This window comes from Merops nubicus, unplaced genomic scaffold (assembly GCF_000691845.1).
Source record: "Merops nubicus isolate BGI_N331 unplaced genomic scaffold, ASM69184v1 scaffold875, whole genome shotgun sequence".
Classification (NCBI taxonomy): domain Eukaryota; kingdom Metazoa; phylum Chordata; class Aves; order Coraciiformes; family Meropidae; genus Merops; species Merops nubicus.
In genome coordinates this window covers 326,299-341,855 of record NW_008610127.1, presented here as the reverse complement: position 1 = coordinate 341,855, position 15,557 = coordinate 326,299, and the positions used below count along the sequence as shown (strand labels likewise).

The 15,557-nt window shown below is 37.0% G+C and overlaps 1 protein-coding gene across 1 annotated transcript in view; it reads left to right on the top strand.

Moving 5' to 3' along the window:
* Positions 1-15,557, top strand: part of LOC103773417 (utrophin-like) — a gene marked incomplete at its 5' end in the record, with an annotated part of 260,165 nt that overhangs the window by 23,145 nt on the left and 221,463 nt on the right. The window contains 7 exon segments of the mRNA XM_008940784.1: positions 2,524-2,715; positions 4,533-4,705; positions 8,773-8,923; positions 10,324-10,499; positions 11,641-11,776; positions 13,735-13,884; positions 15,050-15,134. Of these exon segments, the coding sequence (XP_008939032.1) occupies positions 2,524-2,715; positions 4,533-4,705; positions 8,773-8,923; positions 10,324-10,499; positions 11,641-11,776; positions 13,735-13,884; positions 15,050-15,134 (1,063 nt within the window).

The window sequence follows — 15,557 nt, the reverse complement described above, 5'->3', positions numbered from 1 at the left end:
CCAAACCAAAAAAATACCAAACAAAAAACACCAACAAAAAAAGTGTGAGACCAAACTCCTAAAACCCAGCTTCTGTGACATTTGTTTGATTTTTGTGAGGCAGTTATGTCAAACCTTCTGTTCTTCCATTTTTTTAGTACATTATGCTGCATTTTAGAAGCTGCCAGTCTGTAGTGCAAGGTAGAGAACAGCTGAACAATTAAAACCTGGCTATAGTAAACCACCAATGTGTTTATGACACTTATATATGTTCACCTTTAAGAAGGAGGGCTGTGAAAGTAGAAAACATCATCTTGCTTCTTGGTGATGGGAGGCAGCTGGAGGAGATGAGCACTGAGGTGTGCTCTGCAGGAACAGCACCAGGAGACATTCACTGCAACCTGGCCCAGGATTGTGCTACTGGAGAAGCAGAAAGTTTCAGTGTATGTCAGTGTTGGGAATAAATGGAGAACAAGTGTTCTGCATGACAACAGAAGATTATTTTTTTTTTATATCTTGTGCAAGTGTCTTTTTTTTCCAATGAGAGATAAAGCAATGTGTGTGAAGTAGAAAATAAAGTCCAGTGACGTATTAGTTTGGCTGAAGTTTATATTCTGGGCTGTTGCATGGTGAGAATGGGACTTGTGGGATGGTGGAGAGTTAGAGAAAACACCTTGTGAAATTGTTGCAGGCGGCTGTGCTGCAGCAGGCATCCTAGTGTTTGTTCAAAGCCCAACTTGCCCACATTGCTGGCGAAAAGATAGTCTGAGTTGCACAAGCTTTGTCTGATTTCTTTGGAACTGGGGCCTCTTCTTCCACAGGCAATCGTACTGTTGTGTAAGCCTTGAGCTCTTGCTCCAAATCTCAGCAATTGAAGCTGACAGAATACACAGAGTGCCTCAAGAAAATGTGTTTGGGGAGTGTCAGGGCCCAAGATGCTGCATTTGTAGCTCAAGCATATGGAGTAGTTTATGGTTTTTACTGCAGTGCTTGCTTGCTGTACTGTTAGAGAGGCAAAAGCTTTATGATGCTTGTCTGTAACACTTGTTTTCAGTAGAGTCAATTTATGCTTAGGTACCTGTACATCTTATTTCACTGGTGTGCAATGAATGACTGAAAGCATACCATATTTGATGGTGAAGGTCTTGAGGAAGTACAACCATGTCCCTAGTTTCAATACAGGAATGACTGTCTGCTTTAAAAAAACAAAACAAAAAACCCCAAAACAACACAAACTAAATGAAATCCTTCAGTGCATGAGAAGAAATCCTGAGTGGTGAATACACAAACATACCTTTTCTACCACAGTTCTTTTTCTTTTGCACTGCACATGCTGCATATGTTGGATTCCAGTTAAAATCTATGACGTATTTGAAATGCTCAGAAACGTGTGGAAGGGGGAGATACGGACAGGTGTTTGCAAACAACTTTGTTAGTAGGGCTTAATTATTTCGCTGTTTGTTGGTTGTACTGGTGATTTCATATATGCACCCAGCCCAGACTAACTGCAAAGTAAAATCCACTGGCTGAAATAGCTGTGAACATAAATTTATTCTTCACACTCTTAAATGTATTCTCAGCTGTTAGTAAATCATATATACAGTTGAGTGCCTCTGTCTAGTCTGACTCACTTGAGTACAGGATGGTGGCTTAGAACTTGCATGAATTCTGCAGTGTTTGAAGGTGGGGTTATCACCTTTTTCCTTGCTGATTTTAAATAACTGGGTCATTTTCAGGGACAGTAGCAGAATCCTGTTGGACAAGAAAGCTTTTCAGCAAAAAACTGCTTTCAGTCTTTGGAGTATCTGTTTCACCTGCCTGTGCTGTCTTTGCCAGGCATGGCAGAGTATAGCTTCTTGCAGTTGTCTTCCTGATCTTCAGATCCAGGCCATAATTTATGATCTGAGAAAAAGCTGCATTAAGTTATTGTTCTTGCTTTCTTATCTACTAACATGGTACTTGGCTAGATAACCCACTCTTACAGCCAGGAGCAGATAAAAGCTGCCAAACTCTTGAGGTGTTAGTGTCTATTATTGCTGCAGAAAGCGTATTGTGGAACAATAATTTATTAAAAAGAAAATGGTTGGGTAATATGGATGGGGATGCTTATTGAAATCAATGTGCACATGGAAAAAACAAATCTGCTTCAGTAAATTGGTAACTTCTGGGAGTCCTTGATGTTGAAGGGAGCAGACAGTGGGTTGTAACCAAAACTAGGTAGAGGCTTGATCAAGAAGTGCAATTTGTGGAAACGGTAAGGAGCAAGATGAGAGAAACAGCAGTGACCTTGCTACTCCCCAGAGTTTTTTAATAAAGAATAAGATTGGGTCATTGTGAAGCCTGACATCTACTGTTTTGTAACTTTTGTTATAAGTATAGAAATGGTTTTCTGCAGGACTTTCAGCTTTCTGGATTTATTGCTAGAAAGGCCTTTCTTTTGTCTTTTAATGTTGAAAAGTGCCTATTCTGAACGTAGGCTACTGATGTAGGATTTTCTTGTAAGATTGCTTGTTCCTTGAAGTATAAAACTAACTTTGTTTTCAGGCAATCCCTGTCCAGCAGAGGTTAAAAGGCCACTTTACAGCAGGGCTTAGGACCTTGCCTTTTTCCACTGAATACTTGGTTGAAATCAACAAAGTCTTGCTGGCCATGGCAGATGTCGAACTGCTGCTGAATGCACCTGAGCTAAATACTGGCATCTATGAGGACTTTTCAACTCAGGAAGATTCTCTAAAGGTACAGCATGTCTAAACATCATATTCAGAGGGGAGAACAGACTAGCAGAAAGAAGACCTCCTTAGCTACTGTATAGCTGTATTTGTATTTTTGCTCAGTATATACTGGATCAATATCCATTGGAAATTGAATAATGAGACAGTATGGTGGCTAATTTTTCATTCTGTACAGTATCTGGATACAAGTTGGAGCAGTGTGGAAGCTGGGTGGGAGATTAGGGGAGAAGGATTTAACTTCTTTTGTTGGAGGAACTTGGGTATTTTATCATGTAGTCCACATAATATGTAGAGAAATGCAGATCTCCTTTATGTTCCTGCTTGGTGTCCTTAATACAGCTGCTGTTCTGTGTCATGTGAAAACAATTGTTCAGATGGGAAGAGGAAGGGAGATTCTTGACTTTAGTATGAACCTATGTACAAGGTCACAAGACAAAGGTGCCTGTTCATATTGGGAAAGCATCAATATGTGCTCAATTTTAAGCTCCCACTTCCTCATTGTCTGTCAAAGGATTTACCTTTGTGATTAATGATGAGGAAGTACTTAATGATTTGCCCTTTTTCAAAAGGCAATGAAGGAATTATGCTTGAGAGTATGGAATACTGCTGTTGAACGTGACTTAAATATGTAGAAGTCTGAGTTTTGGTTAATTCTGAGCATGCAAAGGAGACACGATAAAGAGAATCCCACAGAAAACATCCATTGGATTTGGGAATTGCACGTGGTGTGGTGCAGAGTGGATGTACCTCTGTGAGTTGGGAGCTATAGCAGGGTCCATGTGTCTTTGAGGCAACTGAGGCTTGCCTCTCACGAAGAGCTAGGTCACCTGTTTCTGCAGCTGTTATACAAGTCTTTTAAAAGTTTTTCAGAACTGCAGTCTGCTTTTCTGATCCACTTTTCTTTGTGCTGTGTATATGCTTTCATTTTTCATATTTTCATTTTTGGCATAATTTTCAAAAGCAAATGAGAATGATGCCTACCTTTCACAAAGTGGGTGACTTCTGTGTTGTTGGTTTTTTTTTTTTTATGAGATTCTCTTGTTCACATTTACTACGTTTCTGTGCTCCCTTAAGAACAATTAAGAATGTTTAAGATAGGTTTAAGATACTTTGTTTTTGTACAGGTATCTCATCAGATTTTGAAATGTTGGTATGTTCTAACGATATTTTCAAAATTGGCAAATAGCAGAACATAGAACTTTTAGAAGTGGTATTGTTTCAAATTTAAATAGATAAGTAAATTCCACCATTCTCATGGACTGTTGATCCTCTGAATAATAAAGCAGCCTTACAACAGCTTCTGGTTTAAAGGTATTTTCACACTGTAGTTCAATGATGTTTGAAATAGATTCCTTTAACTTTGCAATTTAAAACTTTTTGTGTAGCTTAATCTTTTGCAGTTCTGTACATATGAGAGGTTATGTGAAGTATAATAAAGTCACGTTTTGTGGCTCGTTTTTTTACATGAGGAAGGAACATGTGCAATGTCTTCAGAAGATGAGCAGATTTGTTTAATATGAAGATACTGCTGTTTTGAGAAGTATGGTGTGCCCCTTTACCTCAGGGATAGATTGTATATATATTTCATCCTCTTCATGAAAAATCTAAGAAGGGCACCTGCTTACAAAAGGTGTGATAGCCTATTCAGTTTGTAAAACTGATTTGATCTGCAAACTGCTGATACTGATGGTTATGGCCTTATTTTAGATACTGATTTTTGAAACAGTGTTTTGAAGAGATTACTTTTTGGTCTTCAAAATATTTTTTTATTTCCTGCTGGTGTTGACTTTCCTGTGGCTTGTGTCATTACTGTGCTTGCAGAATATAAAAGACATCATGGATAAACTTGGAGATCAAATTGCAGTCATACATGAGAAGCAGCCCGATGTTATATTAGAAGCATCTGGGCCTGAGGCGATACAAATAGGAGACGCGTTAACCCAGCTGAACGCAGAGTGGGACAGAATTAATAGAATGTACAATGATCGTAAGTGGTAAGTCAAGGACATTCAGTTTCTCTGACCCTGTGGTAAATATTTTATGTATTTGAATATAAATGTTTCATAAATGTACCCCAATGATAATGAGTATGGGAGTAATCAGCTTTCATGTGTTGGTATTGCAGAATAAGGGCCAGAATTATTGAATGTGGAAACAGTTAACATGGAGATCTTATTTTGGGTGCTTTTATGAAGCTGATTGCTTCTACTTTCTAAAATAGAATAGTTTATTTATAAAATATAAAATTTGTTTTATAAAACAAGTATTGCAAAGCAAAGTTCTAGAAGAAAAATGTTGAGTAGGGTGTCTTTTAACAAAGAATTCAAGGCTACTTTTCAAGGAGAAAAGGCGTTTGAAAGGATGAGGCCTTTTAAAATAGAGCACATATGATAGTTGCCAATAGTCTTTGTTGTAAGTAATTGAAAATGAGAGATGACCATATTAGAAAATTTTGTGGTTGAGAGAACAAGAGTAATTGAAATCAGTGCTTAAGTAAAATTTGTTTCCTTTTTCCTTTCCACAACTATTGAATAGCTGTAATTTCACTTGCACCAAAAGGGTGGGGGAGGAGGGAGAAAGGAAGTTAAACTAAGCTTTGATTTCTCCTCACCCCTTATAGAAGATGCAATGCCTTATCTGAATCAACTGTGTTTAACAGCAGACTCAGTACCACGTACTCAAACTTGGAAAATTGTGTCAGAAAGGCATTTTAAGTTGGAATTGAAAGTGTAAGAGCACGGGTTCAGCAAGTTACTGCTAAGCTGAAGGTACTCACACTGCAATCAGCAGTAGACAATGAAGTTGCTGCTGTGAAAAAAAACTCTGAATGAAAATGATTTCATGAAACTTTCAGTGCAAAGGCTTCTACTGTAGCTAATTTACAGTATTTGTTTCTTAATGGTAATATAAGGCAATGGTTAATGCAGAAGTTCTGTAGAACCTAAATTAATGTCTAGCCATGTTCACTTATTTTGTGGCACTGGAAATCTGGTATCAAATACATTTGGTAGTGTGTTTTGAAGAGATGCTTTTAGGAAGTGTGTGTATTACATAAGCTGATGTTTTCAACTCTTGTCTTGGAGCACTGGTGTACATGTAGGAATATAAAAACTGATTTGTGGTATTATCTAAGCAGGGACTTCCAGAAATTCTGGGTCAGTGAATGAAAGCGTCAATATAATAACTCAGCAGGCACTATTTTTTCATTGTGTGTTAATTTGAAAATAAAAAGTGCTGCCAGATAGGTACCACTTTCTTTGCTCTTGCTGGCTGCCCATGGTCACCTGCCATATCTGGAGACAACTGCACCAGAATCGGGTGCCCATCTGCGTTTATATGCCTGCAGCTGTTTTGCTGTCTTCATAGTTAAGATGTGCAGTAAGCTTTAGTTATGCCTTTTTTTCCCCTGTAACTTAATTGAAAGGCTTTGACTAGTATTATCCTTTTGTAAGTATGAGTACAATTTAATTTGCTACTTAAATTTGTTTTATTTAAATGGCTGAGGTTAACTAGAAACATAGTCTTCCCATTGAAAAAAAGATAAGTGTATCAAAGAGTAAGGTCAATGCTTATGATTAGCTGGTAAAATGTAACAGATGACCTTCCTCATTTGGTTCTCTGAATATAAATTGATTTTGAACTTCATAAAATTTGTAAAGCTCTGCATCTTCATGAGAATAATATCGGGCATGATTTTTGTACAAAAGGGACTACAGGACTAACAACTCGGCCTAAATGGTATGTAACTTCCTGAATATATTCAAATGCTGCAATTTTAATAGAATGGTATACTGTGGTTAATGAAGACAATATTAGTATCAGTATTAAAATGCTGTATTTTGCCACTAGTATTTTTATACCCTTTTTGTCATTAAGAATTTTAAACCAAGCTTATGTTTGCTTTTCCTAGTGTTGCCCTAAGTATAAGCAAGAAGGCAGGAAGACTTTATCTCCTTAATCTTTGTTTTTTTGTTTTTTTTTTTTCCCTATTTCTGGAGTGCATGGAGATTTTGACAGAATTAGGAGAAACAATATTTGAAGTCTCTGGCAAAAGATTGATTTAGTTTTCAGAGGTAGTAATGATTTTGTGATTGAGTGCACACTAAGTAGGTGAACCTTTGACAAAAGCTCTGATGTAGCCAAGCACAAATTGAAATAAACTGTACTTTGCAAAGCTTCTAGGTGTTGCACTCAATCCAGCTGACTTAAGTTTGATGTGAACATATGTGTAAAATAAAATGCATGCATGTAGGGGCTTAATGGTTTGCTGAGCTTGCTAGTTCTGCTTCTTCTGCCGTGGACTTTTCCATGCTAGAAGTGTTGATGACTTGGGAATGAGCTGTGATTTGGAAGCAAATGGATTTCTATGGAGGAGACAAGGAGCAGCCAAGTCTCAGTGCTGTAGTGACAGGACTTTGGTGCTTCTGTCTTTCAGCTGAGGCAGTCTCTAGTGAAAAAGCAACATGTACATCTGGCTCAAAAGTGGAGTGAAACTTCACATCATTGCTCAAAATATTGATGGAATTTTAGGCTCACAACAGAAATGGGAGGAGTTAGTTTTGTATCTCAAAGTGTTCTCCTCTTAAGTTTTAGAATTCTGGATTCTGAAAAGTCACATGTTTGAAACTCTACCAAGAACTTTAATTTTGATGGAAGGCAATGAAATGTTCTTCTGAATTATTTTAGATGCTTAGAATAGCTGTTCTCATTAAATATGGAATGAGATACTATTGTGAGACAATATACTCAGCTGGACTAAAATGTACCAAAGGGGAAAAAAAAAAGGCAGCTGAGGTTTGAGGTCAGTCTACAGGTGTATTGAATTGAGATGTGTGCATGAAACTGAAACAGTAGAACTAGGTGGTAAGATCATAAAAATTTAAGTAGAGATTTTTAAGGCTTTCTTCGTTATTGGAATTGGCCCACATGAAGAATAATGATAGCAAACAAGCCCTGTATGTGCCAAGAAATATGGATGTCTTGATAAAAATAATCTCACTAGGAACTCTGGGCTGGTTGAACTTAATTAGTGAAGAAAATAGATACAACGGTAGCTCTTTAAAGCCTACTTTTGGATATCTTTGATGTTATGCTGCTAATTTACGATTGCATCTGTAACCCTGGAGTCTTTGCTGTTGGAATTAAGACAAAAATAATGGGCTGCAGATGAGATCTTTCCTCTGTCACATTTATAGGGTCCTCTGGTTAGCAGGAAACCTGTCTTAAAGACAACTATTTTTATTAGTTTGGAATAAGATAGATTGGAATGGGATACAGTCTGATGTTGATGTAGACTTCATGTTGTTTGTCTCAAGTCCTGTGTCCTTTGAAACATCCAAAACTTAATTGCTTTATAATGTTAGCATAGAGTTAGCAATCAACAAAAAGAAAGCAAGCCACCCTATGCCTTTCTGACATGGTATTCTTATTTAATGTTCAAGGGCTGTTTTTGTTACTTTGTTAACTCTCATTTTAGTTAAAATAACCTTCTGACTGATAAGTTGCTCCTGTTCCGTGCTAGAAAATGTCACCCTTCAAGCTAAGCTACATATTAATTTGAGGCTGCAAAGATGATAATATTAATGAAATGCCTGGTAAATTATGGTGTGATTAAATTGTGTAAGACCTACTTATGCAGGCCTACTGCTAATACAGTCACTTCTGTATAATCAGAATCACCTTCACTTGTTAAATTTCAGGCACCAGCACCCCATGGTTTCTGAATTAAAAAAATCATCTGAGTAATTAATCATATTTCATGTTCCACAGTGTCTGATATCCGAACTGTTTTATAATGAAGAAAAAATGGGTTCTGCAGGCCAATTTGATGCAGCTAATCAATCTTTATTTTTTAAGTGATAGAACCAAAAGTTTGCTTAGGACTGCCCTTTTTTCTTTCAGCTGGAAGTTAACGACAGCCTGTGCTGTTGGCTTTTCCCAGCTGCTACTATGTCAGGGAGTGTTCAGTGCTGGGACTTGGTTAAGCAGGCTGCGTGGAAGGACTTGTAGCCCTTCCACTGAAACAGTCTGGGTAATTTTTGGATGCTTTGTTTTCAAACAGTTGCTTTGATAGAGCGATCGAGGTGTGGAGGCAGTTCCACTGTGATCTCAACGACCTCTCCCACTGGATAACGGAAGCTGAAGCGCTGCTAGCCGATGCCCGTGGGCCAGATGGCAGCTTGGAGCTACAGGCAGCTGGGCTGCATCAGCAGGTATGTGTGATTTGTGCAGAAAACAAGCAAGCTGGAAAAAGTCAAGGTTTTTGTCTAATTTTCTAGTTTACTATACAGACATATAGATTTGAACTGAGGCTGTGCAATTGCACTTTAGAGAGGTGACTCTCAAAATTTCTTTTTGAATTGCAATTTGAAATGATTCTTGGGGAAGAACTCAATTCCTGCTTACAGTATAGGGGTTTATGATAACTCTTAGTATAGATGAATTTCAGATAATTTGTTAATTCAAATGTTGGCATAGTTTTTGTTGTTTTATAAGTTTCATTACAACTTTAAAAGTGTGTTAATTAGTTAAGAAATCCAGCATATTGTTTTACTCTTTACTCATAATTTGAAAAAATGGACATCAACATCATCAATTATACTTACCAACAATGGTCTTTTTTTAACTTAGCAAACTATTATTTTTTTAAACCAAGGACTTTGCAAGGTCCTGCCTTGTATAATCAATCTGGAGAAGGAGCAAAGATAAAAAGGGAAGATTCCAATTTCAAATGTCTGAGGTTTGATTGTTTTAGGCTTCAGTTCTGGAGTTTAATTCTCTGATGTCTTTCTAGCTTATCATTATGGAAGAGCAGACTTTTCTATTGAGCTAAAATACTTCCTTTTAAATAATGAGAAGAAAATATAACTTCAAGGATTATATTTTTTTTTTTGGGGGGGGGAGGGTTGTTGAATAATGGTTATCCAAGAGTTAGGTATGTTGCAAAAGAAGCATATGCTCTACCTAACATTCAGGTTGTATTTTATCCTTGGTGCTGCTTGGAGTTTTCTTATAGGGCATTTCCTTCTTTTTCTTGAATCATCTTTTTTCTTATCTAGTTGCAAAGAATTTTTACCTAACTGTGAGCTTTTTGGAGTGGTTAAGGATATTTGAAGTTTTGATCCTGACTTCTTTTGACTTCCTTGAGTTTGATGGATTTTCTGTGATATTTGGGGACCACAGCAGCACAGCCATGTTTATTCTAGCTAAGATACTCTTAGGTTACAGAAACAGCCAGGGACATAGGTTATGAAAAGAACTGGTTAAAAAAAAAGTCATACCATTTGTTAGCTCTGCTAGAAAGTGCTGTAAATTAAGAGGAAAGGAATCAAATATTGATGGTTTAAATGAATTCTTGTGATCCTAAGTAGTATTCAACAGCCTGTTCTGTGTCATTATCTTTTTATGATACTCATTAGAATATTGAACTAAATTCAACAACAGAGTCTTTATAACTTAAATCAACAGCATCCAATTTTAAATAAGGTGGCTACAAGTGCCTGTTTTCATAAAATAACGTGCACCAAGGATTCATCCTGCATATTATGAGCCACAGATCAAAGTCACTTTAGGTCAGTAATAAAATTTTGTCTGGCTTTTATAATTCTGACAGGAACTTGAAGAGGGAGTCAGCAGCCATCATGCCAGTGTTTCAGCATTGAACAAGACTGGGGAGGGGATCATACAGAAACTGTCTGCTACAGATGGGAGCTTCCTACAGGAGAAGCTGGCGGGACTGAATAGACGCTGGAAAGCAATCACCACAGAGGTCATGGAGAGACAACAGAGGTAATAGGTTAATCAAGAATTTGGATATCTGACCATATCTGATGTGGAGAATCTCATTTAGAAGACTCTGGGAGAGAGAGTGCCTTCTATTCCATTCTGTCATTAATCTGAATTTTCCTGACAATAAGACTTCTGTTTCAAACTGTCTTCTAGAACTAATTTTTCATAAATGCACCTGCAATTGGCTGCTTAGTGAGTCTGTGCTTAACACAAACCACCAAATGACAACCATAGAACTTCTTTTCTTACAATTTTCCTGTGGTTTTAAAATAATTTTATTGCTAAGCCAGACTTTTTTTAGGAAGAAGTACTCAGCTACTTTCTCTGGCTGAAGCTGAACTGTAAGTACATGAACCTGATTTCTATTTTTGCTTTGTCAAAAGTACACTAATTGAAACACTTTTATTGCCACAATACTGTAAAACAAGATCTTTAGGGCTGTGTCTGCAATAATTTAATCCATCCGACTGGGTATTTTCTGAACAAAATGAAAATCTATTTTGAAGTAGTCTGAAATTTACTCGAAAGGATCAAAGGGAAAGGTTGTTTGAGATAAATATGTGATTTTTCAGTGTATCTGAGGATATAAGGTGCCCCCCTCTGTTCTTACTGCTAGAAATGTATAAGGATAAATCCCTGGAATTAATAGTTATTTTCAGAGGCTACCTAGGTTTTTAACATCTCCTGATGCATTTAGAAATGTACTAAGTTTTTTCCTTGCTATTTAATTTGAGAAGCTTCATTAAAGCTCTGTGTGATTTAAGGGATTTTTCTCTTGCAGGATTTAGGGACATTTCTAATACTTTTACTAAGCGTGGTCTTACAGTGCCTAACAATGATTAGGCCTGAAGGTGTTGTCATTACTGTCACCTATGTTTAATGTTTTCTGTAGACTTCTGGAAGTATTTTGTGACTTTGGAACTGAAATGTATCTTTTTTTTTTTTAAGGTGGTAGTATTAATTTGAAAGTAGTTTGCATTTTAATGATGAGGATAGAATCCCTTGAATATCAAAATGAATCCTTTAAAATGCTCCAACTCCTGGAAAACATGTGACTGTTACATGGGACTGTTACATGTGGCACCAATGTTCTGTGTTCACTGCAGAAATGCCATGTGGGTTTTTTGTTTTCCTTTTTAAGGCTGAAAGGAGAGAATCAGCAGCTGATAGAGTACAGAAAGAAGATTGATGAGCTGCGTTTCTGGTTAGAAAATGTAGAAAATGCTTTGGATACGAGATTTACATTCAACCATGAAGAAAACTTGCAAGAATTACAGGCAAGAGCAGTTAGTGTGTATATGTGTGTGTATATGTATGTCTTGTGGGAAACATCAGGACATAGCTTCTGGGGTGGGGAATTTTCACATTGTAAATAGTCAATAAAATTAAAATATTTACGGTTGTGTGAGACCAGTTCTGTGAGATTACTTACACAGACAAGATGCATCTTGTAATGACATTGGGTTGAGTTGATTACTGTGTTATCTAGCCAGAAGATGGTGGCTGTGTCTCTGAAAGTGAGAAATGTATGTACTACTGATAAAAAGTGGTAAGTGGATATTTGAAAGGGAATGTTCCTGGAATACACAACCAACCAACCAACCAAAAAAAAAAAAAACACCAACAAAACAAACAAAAAAAAAAAAAAAAAAAAAAAAAAATCAAGACAATCCAACCTCTGTTACACCAAATCAGGTAGAAAGGCTTGAACTTTGAACAAACGTGTATAAATATGTAAACTATTTTATATATACAGTTTGCCTAAACAAATTGACTCAAGTCCGTTGAGTGCTTGCTTTCTGACTATCATGAAAGCTTAGTTTTTCATATCTACCATAATATAGGTACCTGAACTGAAAGGTAGAACTGGAACAAGGGGAGGAAAAGCAGAATTTTGTAGAGAAACACTGCTAGGGAATTAAGTACCAATTTGGCCCTGTGAAGGCAGGAACACGTGCACAATTTTGGTTATGTATGTTAAGGAAAGATGAGTTTGCAGTAGAAAAGGTACAGGCTGAGATTAGTGGACCGGTCGGGAGGGTGAGGAGCTCCTCATCTGCAAAGAAACTCAGGGCTTGCCTTGTGTCTAATCAGATAAAGAACAATGAGAAGGACTATGGTGATGGGAATAAGAAAGCCTGGGGAAGATGAGTTATTAAAAACTGGTATAAGGGAAGTGGGAATAACAGTTGTTAACTGATGAGTCAGGAAAAAGCACAACCTGGGCATGAAAAGAAGATTTCTACACAGAACTTCTGGAGCAGCATCCAATTATAATATTTTTTTTAAAAAAATTCTGTTAAGGTAGACCCTTGAAAACTTAGGAGTTTTGGTATGGTGCTTATTATAGCAGGTGTACTCTGTTCTGTGATCTCACTTCCAGGCCTGGGTTCCTATTACTTTACCATGCACACCTCTATAATACTTGTATAACAAAGATTAGTATAAATATTGGGGTGGATAAATATGATGTGTACTTGCTATTGTAATTTTTTTTTCCCCTAGTGCTTTAAAGGCAAAATTTGTGATTCCTGCTCCACAGTGTATGTGGCCTATGGGCAAATGATAGCACAGCTGATTTAAAGTGGTAATCCAAGCATAAGCTTGCTTTTTTTTTTTCAGGATCTGACATGCAGTTTCATGTCTAAAGGGTATGGGAGGTTGATCAAAATGAAGTTGGGAGGTTATGTTTATTTTTTAAATCCCTTTAGAGTACATTTCCTTAAAAGCAGTTGGTAGTACTAGTGAAGTACCTTGTAGTGATCTACTGTGTACTTGTATAATATGTGTCAGGAGTAGGCCTTTATTTTTTTTCAAAACTAATGCAGGCAACAGTTTTGCTTGACAATGTGTTGCCCTTTGGATACACGTGGTACATGCAGAGTTGATCAAACAGAAGGATCTTGTGACATGAAAATTGGTGTGCATGATGTGAAGCTACATGGATAGGTACCTTAGCTATTTGCAGTTTTGTGGTGTGTGTGTTTGGTTTGTGTATGGTTTTTGTTTTTTTTTTTTTTTCAGTTAGCATAGCAATAAATGTTGATATTTGAATAAATGTTTTAAAAATTTCTGGTTAGAGCATAGAAACCAAAATAGAAGCTTTTATGTTACATATTTCCAGAGAAATTTCAAAATATTTAAATATTTTTAATATTAAGGGAAAATTTCTACCCCATCATCTCTTTTCATGCATGCATTTTGCTTCAGTCTAAAGCTGCTCTGTCCCTTTTAGGTCTTAAGTGAAGAAATGGAAGTACAGGGAGACCAACTGGAATGGCTGAACAAAACTGAACCTGAAGTGCTTTTGGATAAAAATGTTGATCTTCAGGAAAAAGACAAACTTTCTGATTGCCTGCAGTCCCTCAATGTGAGGTGGAATAAGGTGTGCATTTCTTCAGCATTGGTTACCTGAAGTTGAAAATGTAGTGGTGTACTTGAAATGGTTGTTTTCCTTTCCATGTATCTGTGACATGTACATAAAATGTCTGGAAAGCCATACAGGCATATTCAGGAAATGTCCCCCAGTCTATATCTGCATGAAAACACTGGTGGATGTTTTTTCCTTCAGAATGAGATCATTTAGTTAGCTTAGTTTTTTTTTGTTGATTTTCTTTTATATTGGCTTTCTTTAAATGGATAAAAAGTGTTTCACTTAGAGGCAAACAGTAATGTATTAATTTGAAGTTGAGAGAGTCACTAGATCTTTGCTGTATAGGAAAGCTGAATGTTTGCAGCAGCTAAGAGGAAAAGACAAATGAAGCTGTGGTAAAGCTTAGTGAGAAAACCTTATCAAGTGTGTCTGGGATTCTTTTTGAGTATAAGTGCTGTAGATTAGAAACCCTGGTATTCAGTCTCATCGGCAAGCATATGAGATGAACTCACTGACTGGAATAAAACCAGATTTTTTTCAAGGAGAGCCTGGAGATCCAAGTAAAGAAGGACTAGAATTATTTGGGATTATATTGTGAATCAGGGAGTTGAGAATTTATTGAGTAAAGGGGCTTTTGATAGTTCAGGGAAGGAAAGAAAGATCTGTTTTTACCTACTCAGCCATGAAAATGGAGATTCTCTGCCTCCCCTGCCTTTTTTATATTACACTTCCATCACTGCCTTTTAAAAACTTTGAAAAGTAAGGTAGACAGATTTATCTTCACTGCAGTAAGGTTTAGTGATAATGTGTGGTGTTTTTTTTAAATTCACTTCCGATGTCTCTACTTTCCTGACACTGATGACCACAAATCAAGTTTCACATCTTTCTTTCAAAGTGTACTCAAATAATGAGTCACAGCTTTGATGCTTAGGCAGTAAAAGCCATGTAAACAACCAATTCATTTATTTCTCTTCCAGATTTAGGTAGGACATGGGAATGTACTGGAATAACAGTCTTGAGTAGCTCTTGGCATTTTTGTTGTTTTGAAAAAATACATTGAAATATATGAGGCATGCCATTGTAGCAAGCATGGCATAGAATATTTTGTCTTCTAATAAGTGATTACTCTTTTAATATGGCTTGTCTTACTGTTTTATTCCTCTCTGCTGGGTTATAGGTGTTCAAAGAAGTGCCTGACAGAGTAAGAGAACTGGAGGCATTTGTTGGGCAGTCTCATCTTGTTAGACAGACAAAGCCTTCTGGTGAGTGATCGATCCTTCTGTCATGCCGAATTGCATTGAGTTTAATCCATTGTGCAGTCAAAAATAATCCAAAAAGGAAAAACTTGCCTATGAAATCAGACAAGTAGGAATAAGAAATGTTGTCCATCACTGCACTTGGGACTTAACTTCATGTCACTGAAGAGTAACATGGAAGAGAGAGGGAACATTTGGTTAGGGAAGAAGTCACTCTGCAGTTCAGGAGTGGGGAAATCCTTTGGGGTTTCCCTGAGAGTTTTGAAACGGAGGAATGCTTTTGTAAGGCTTAGGCCTCCTCCTCAGCAGGCAAGGTACTAAGTACAGAACAAAACACAAAATAGTTGTGTTTGTGACAGCCTGGTTTCTTGCAGATTTGTGCCTTTTGGTCATGCCTTTTAGTAGTTAAGATCCACTAGAAGCTTTCCC